The 7480-nt window shown below is 49.3% G+C and overlaps 1 protein-coding gene across 1 annotated transcript; it reads right to left on the bottom strand.

Moving 5' to 3' along the window:
• Positions 1-568: 568 nt before the first annotated feature.
• On the bottom strand, positions 569-1063 carry LOC112348836. The gene has a single exon (XM_024682070.1). The coding sequence runs from the start codon at positions 1061-1063 to the stop codon at positions 569-571; it is 495 nt and encodes a 164-aa protein (XP_024537838.1).
• Between the last annotated feature and the right edge of the window lie 6417 nt (positions 1064-7480).

Genomic DNA, 7480 nt, shown 5'->3' with positions numbered 1-7480 from the left:
TCTAACTCAGAAATACGTCAGTACTCACAAAAGCAACCTCAAGTGTGAAAATACAACCATATATATAGTTGACACCATACCACCCTGATACTCATGCTGCCCTCAGCACGCTGACTGCCATTAACCACTAACTTCTTGACTGGCTCAAACCCAACTCTACTACACTTTCCTCAGACACCACTCAACTTGGCTCCATTTGACTTCTCACACGGCAACACTCCATCTCTTTCAACTCTCTTCTCCTACACTTTTGCTGAGCACCGATGTCTGCAGCCTCCAAAAATAAATCCTCCTGGCGCTCCACACCTGAACTCATAAAATCTCCCCCCTCAGCTGCTCCTCTCAAGGATGTGCAGCAAACTCTACCTATGTCTTCTACATTTGTTCTTCAATGAAAACACCAACATACCTCCATTCAATTCTGGAACTTCCCATTCAGCTACAACCACAGCTCTCATCTGGCCTCAGCTTTGGTCATCCTTGACTCTGATTCAGACAACTCTGACACATTGGACTCTCGCTCAGCTCCAGCTGTTTCAACATTTGAACGTGGATGGTACTTCTTTAATCAGAAACCATTGATCCGCGTTGGCAGCAAGTTCCCACTCAAATTTGCCACCTGCACCGAGCCATTGTTGTTGACATTCACCACCACGTAAGGGCCCAGCCACTGTATCTTGAGTTTTCCTGGCCGCTTCCAAAACTTGCTGCCATACAACAGCACCAAATCCCCTATTGCAAACTTCCGCTCTCGAATGTGATCATCATGCCATTTCTTTCTCCGCTTCTGCAATGCCTCTCTAGCTTGAAATGCTAGCAACCTCGTCTCATCCAATCGTTCTAGCTCGTTCAACCTTTGCTGTATGGCACCATCCCAGTCCATAGCATGCTCTACAGCTGTCCTCAAGGCTGGAACTTCAAGCTCCACTGTCACTTCTGTTCCAAAGTGGCCTCCATATGCCGAGTTGTGGCATGCCACTATCACCTTAGTCATCTCATGTGGTAGCAAACACCACCTCAGTATGCTATCTCGTCCAATCCGGTACAATACACCACCAACCATCGTGTAGAGTCGGCTCTGCAATAGAAGCCGTCACTGCTGCCAGTTATTCAACCCTGCCGGATATTCGCCATTGCCAAGGAACTTAACCATCTCGGCATACCAGTCTGGCACCGTTTCAAATTGAAGATAGGTGCGTCTGGCAAATCATCCTCTACGCCTACTTCCTCATCACTGTCCTGTGGTGGCAGCCTCGATAAGTGATCCGGCATCTAATGGCTGCTTCCAGGTTTCAACACAATCTGGAACTGAAATTCCTAGAGCAGCAACAGCCAATGTGTGATTCTTCCCGTCTTGCATGGCTTCCCTATTAAATACTTCAATGCCTAATGATTGAGGAAAAACACGAACTCCTTGCCAAGTAGATAATGCCGATATTGCTGGATCGCATAGATCATGCCAAGTCCTTCCCTCTCAGTTTCTGAATAGCTCTTCTCAGCTGTCAAAAGTTGACGGCTGCTGTAACATATTTGATGATCTGCTCGTCCATTTGATCGTTGACACATCACCACACCAATGGCCATTGCTGATGCATCCACATGAACGTAAAACTCTAGATTCCAATCCGGCATCTTCAGAATTGGCGCGTTCGCTAGTGCCAGTTTCAAGCGTTGGAAGGCCGCCTCACATGCAGCTGTCCACTCATATTTAGCCCCCTTCTTCAGCAGGCTAGTCAAGGGTAGAGCTTTCTCGGCAAATTTCCTCACAAAATGGCGGTGATATCCCACATGCCCAAGAAATGCCTGCAGTTGCTTCACAGTCTCTAGTGACACCAGTTGCATGATCACCTGCATCTTGGCTGGATCGACAGCTAAACCTTCTCTTGACACTATCTGACTGTAAGCGACTAAATTTTCCATTCTACTTTAGTCACTTAACCACACCTCTGACCACTTGGAGGAGTCTCATTCACAACCTCCATAAGTTCAATCCAGGACTTGGGACTTGCTAGCCCCGAGAATGGCATCCATGCCACTCAACATTTGCACTTGGTCCAAGTGCTCCACGTGTCCGATCCCATGACCGATGCTCAAAGGTACCACCGACATAGCAGCCCATTACGCTAAGGCCATGCCCAATCACCTTTGCCACACTGGTAGTCCAATACCACTTGCATCACCATCTTGGCTCTCCAAGACTAGGCAAACCATCCGGGAGTGGTCATCTCAGATCCACTCCTTAGCATCCTTAGGATGCCCACCGACAAGGGGAATAGCCTTCCCCAATATCCCTCTGTCAGTCCCCACTAAGTCCCTTTCTGCCCCTGGCCGTGTTTGCCAACACTGCCACTGGATCGAGACCCACAGGCCCGACCACTAAGTCCCACGGTCCTCTGGGACTTCCTCACCACACGACTGTGTCCTTGGTCACTACCCCAGAGGACTGCTCCTCTTCCTTTCCACAGTCTGGGCCTTTGGGACAACATTTCGGAGCACCGTGGCCTTACGCAAGCCACCTAGGTACTCTCCTCGCCTTCTGCCCTTGGGTGCTCTAGCCATGGGCTTAGAGCGGGTTCCGTTGAGCCACACCAGGTATCCAAGTAGGTAGTGCCACCCACACTTGGATTGGGAGCATTGGCCAGTCGATCTCCCGGGGGAACTAGAGCCGGCTCTTGAACACTTCACCAAGCTACCCCGCTTGTCGGTCTGTGTTCACTCTAGTCTTGGACTTCCCAGTGGGCAGCTCATCACCCAACACTGGGTCCGGCCTTCCTGGGCCAAACTGGCCTTTCTTGGCCAAACTGGCTCCACTGCAGTCCTCCCCCTCACTATACTTTTGGAGCTCACCAAACCCCCCAGGGTCTGGGAGACGAACGCTTTGGGCTTTCACCCTCTCAGGCTCCGGACTCGGACTCGGACTCGGACTCGGACTCGGACTCGGACTCGGACTCAGACTCGGACTCGGACTCGGGCTCGGTCTCGGCCTCGGCCTCGGTCTCGGTCTCGGTCCCGATCTCGGTCTCGGTCTCGGTCTCGATCTCGGTCTCGGTCTCGACTTCGGACTCCATCTCGGTCTCCATCTCGGACTCCATCTCGGACTCCATCTCGGGTCCATCTCGGGTCCATCTCGGACTCCATCTCGGACTCCATCTCGGATCCATCTCGGACTCCATCTCGGACTCCATTTCGGGTCCATCTCGGGTCCACCTCGGACTCCATCTCGGACTCCATCTCGGACTCCAACTCGGGTCCATCTCGGGTCCACCTCGGACTCCACTTCGGACTCCATCTCGGACTCCATCTCGGGTCCATCTCGGACTCCACTTCGGACTCCAACTCGGGTCCATCTCGGACTCCACTTCGGACTCCAACTCGGGTCCATCTCGGACTCCACTTCGGACTCCAACTCGAGTCCATCTCGGACACTCCCATGTGTCATGTGTTGGTCCTTTTGGGTCCCTTTTTGGAGCCTCGCCTTGTGCTCGCTTCGTGCTCGTTCCTCGAGCACTTCGTTGGGAGTTCCACTCCCGCTCTTGACTTTTCAAGTCGGAGCTTTTGGTCCAAACGTGTTACACTCGTTTGGCTCTCACTTCGGCCACTACCATGTGGCGCCCTTCCGGCTCCACTTTGGGGCCTAGGGATTTTGTGTCTCACAACTCCACCACCCATAGACGAAGTTCAATGTCCTCATCGAACGGTGAACCATTTTATAAAGTAACACCCGCATGTGTTACCATTTCCATCCTTGGCGCGTAGCCAATATTTGTCAATGGTGTGACATTGAAGGCTCACCATGCCTTCTCCATATTCGTCAATGGTTGGACATTGAAGGCTCACCATGCCTTTTGCATATCCTCTAAGGAGGGTAGTCTCTCCAACTTAGAGACTGATTGGACCACATGTAGTGGTTCTCTCCTTTTATTGGTTTAGTTCTCGCTAAACCTCTTAGAGACCCTTCTCTAAGTCAATCCCACTACTCCTTCTCAAGTAGTCTCAATTTCCATCTATTGAATGTTTGCACCTTGGAACTTTTACTCTTTTAACTTTTGGAAGTCAATTTCCTAGGTGTCTCCAACACCTTGCATTGCACAGATTGTGCAACTCCACTTCCCATCCTAGGAAGTCTCTACTCGAGGGCACCATCATTCTCTCTTCTATTTCGTGCCACCTTGGGCACTAAGTTCCATTTATCACACTTTGTGCTAAGGTTGTCCATCGCCCTATCATTTGGCTACCTTACCGCTCCTTCCCTTGGAGCTTCCACTTTCGCCAAATCGGAGCAATTCGGAATCCATCCTTGGAAACACACTTCCTTTCCCGCAATTTGTTAGCGTCCAACACATTAGTGTTCCTCGCCTAACTTTGTCACTTGGATTCCTTCCAAGGAATTCCACGGCCCTATCTTGGCCACTCATCTTTTGCTCCTATCCATTGATTATTGCACCAAGCAACATCGAATCTCTACCTCTCTCCTTGAGGTGTTCTTTTGATTCCATAGCAAAGGCTCTGCTTTACCAAGACTAGGGTGTTCACCCCTAGTAAGTCTCTTTTAGCATCTTCTGCTGTGGGCTTTATCCTTGGCCCAACTTTGTGACCCTCTCATGGGTCTCTTTAAAGACTACTTTCCTTGGACACACTATGCCATCGCAATGACATAGCTCACTTCCCTAAGGTGCTTTTCCCACTTGGTCACCTTGACCAAGCCACACCATCATCAATAGTTCAAATCAACACTTTGAACTAGGAACCTTATTCCTTAACCCAAACAAGGACCTTGTCCTTATTTAGCCACAAGATCACCTAGTGATCTCACCTCGGCACTTTAACAGGTTTGCCAATAGGTACTAGGTCTTCCAGACCTTTAACTTGTTAACTACGACCCCAGGGGCATCCCCCACACTTGGCAGTGCGCCCAAGAAAGCCCTTCCGGCCAAGGGTCCATAACAACTGAGATTAGGTGTCCCCATCTCACTCACCACGTCCTTGGTGCCACTTGCACCAAAGCGTTCAAGTTAGATATGCCGAGCTTTCACACTAAGCAATCTAACCGTGCATCACGACTCCGAGGCATCCCTCGCTTGGCGGTGTGCCCAAACCAGTCTCCCCACTGAGAGTTCATGACCACCGAAATATGAGTGTCCTCATATTCCAAACCATCACCACGCCCTAGTGATTTGGGACTCGAACCCAAGCACTAGAGGGTCGGGACTCGAACCCAACCTCCGTATATGCATCTACGGACGGCATCACACAAGATGCCTGACGTGACTCCCCACGCCGGTGCACCAACTTATTTTTAAAGCGCGCTACAGATCACAGCTTAGGAACCTAGTTCCTCCACACTGCCAAGTCCTCTCACTTGACATGTCTGTGATCATGCATGGACTCCTCCATGCTCGACCCCATGGCCCACCCTTTTTGAAGTTATCACCTTCAACTAGGGTATTTGTTCCTCCGACGTGCCAATCTCGCTTGGCAAGTCCTCCAACCACTATAACATGGTTCCTGCATAAGCGTGAAAGTCCTTGACCATCGACTTTCGTTCAAAGTCCTCTTTTTGAACACTCGGGAACTACTTCCCTAACATTGATATCCTTGCCTCATGGCAAGCTTCAAGACCACGCTTCTGCTGCGCCACTCTGATTTCGCGCGTTCCATGAACCATTTACACTTGGCTTTTTTAGGTACTAAGCTACCTAGAATCGTCTTTGGGAACCTTGAAGGAACTCTGTCCCTCAGCTTGCTAAGGCCTCCCTTTTTGCAAGCCTTCCAAATGCCACATAGTCTAACATGGACAATTCCATATTTTAGACTCTCCATGGCATCACGGTTGCTAGCGGCAACACCCTCGAGCCCCCACTTGATTCTCCACTCCCAGCTGGCATAACCAACCTTGGTTATGCCCTTTGATTCCTACGGTTCGGTTCTATCCCCTTACTTCTTGCTTTTTGGCTTCACACCTTTCCTTTGGTCATTCTCTTCCAGACCAGGAGGATATCTTTGCACTTTCTATCATGCTTTAGCAAGTATTCTTAGGGATGAACCTACCCAATAGCCTAGGGAGTGGTTCCTCAATCCGGGTATACTCACCTTATAATCCCACACACTGGGATTACATTGTTGCTTATGGGCCTTTACATGCCCATCACTAGCCTTGCCAAAATTCCATTTTTGGCTTTGTCCAACTCGGGTAGACAGTCCTCTCCTGTCTCCGCAACCTTGGACATTTGGATAGCACCTTCTATCCATCATTTGCTAGGGACTTAGTCCCTTGGGCTTTATCCATTGCCCTCACGGCATCAAACACCACCTTCTGGTGTTCTAGAGTGTTCGGGTGTCCCAATGATGGCTTTCTTGACAATGAGTATTTCCTTTTATGACATTGACTTACTATATCGCAACACAAGCAACTTATCCCCCGTAAGGGTGTATCCGACTTCCTTATGCTATTAAGAAGTCTTGGGTAGCTACCTTCTACCCGTTCAACCAGTTATTTTGCACCTCTTGCTTAGTTGCCTCATAGTTGTCAAGTCCTACAACTCATTGTTTGGTGCTTTCACACCTCCATCATTATTTGGGTCACCACACTCCAATTGCATGCTCTGCAGCTTAGGCTATGCCATTCCCATTTCCATTGGGATTCCTTTGGCAAGGGGTTCTCATGAACCCACCAACATAGCCTCAAGGTATCACACCTTGGCACATTTGGTGTCTCCACACCATCGGCTCCACAAGCCTACCTCTATGACACTTCCCCTTCGTGTTTATGTTTTTGCCAAGACCAACACCGCTCTTTCTCATGCCAACCATCCGTTAGCACTGCACCATAGAGGTCACACACAACTTTGTGTCAAAGTTGTTTTCTTCTGAGAACACCTTTCCCATAACTTTAGCATGTCACATTTTGCCATCGATGAGATACCCTCTGTTCTCATCCTTGGATCCTATGATCCCCCCCCCCATCCTTTGTGGGGTACAACACACCTCAATCCAAATGCTTCCATCAGTCCTTTTAGGACCATCCCTTGACTCTACTTGAGTCATCAGCAGTTTTGGACTTGGTTAATCCACAGACCCTTAAGGTCCTACTTGTGAGGCACTAGCTCACTGGAATACACTTCTTGCATTCTTGTCCTACTCAAAAGGACTATTTTCACAAGTGTTACTCCGACACTTGATTTTGTTCTCTGGGGGCAACTTTTGCCTCTTAGGACTACTTGTCCATGCGATGAGAATACCACTCATCTCTAAGTACAACCCCCAACTCCTTGGGTTGTTCCAGCATTTATTAAAGGTAGCCTCGGCTACCATTTCAAGGACTTGAGTCCTCTTCCGTATTTGACCTCCCACGGTCATTACCTCTGGTCTCACATTCATGAGCACCAACCTCAACTATATGAGGATAATCTTGTGACTCCTTTATTGTTTTATAGTCTCTATCTTTCCCGTGATCCCAACTTTAGTTGTTTACCACAACAAC

This window comes from Selaginella moellendorffii, unplaced genomic scaffold (assembly GCF_000143415.4).
Source record: "Selaginella moellendorffii unplaced genomic scaffold, v1.0 SELMOscaffold_33, whole genome shotgun sequence".
In the NCBI taxonomy this organism is placed as follows: domain Eukaryota; kingdom Viridiplantae; phylum Streptophyta; class Lycopodiopsida; order Selaginellales; family Selaginellaceae; genus Selaginella; species Selaginella moellendorffii.
The sequence above is the reverse complement of the archived record's forward strand: the minus strand, read 5'-3'. Positions and strand labels throughout refer to the sequence as shown.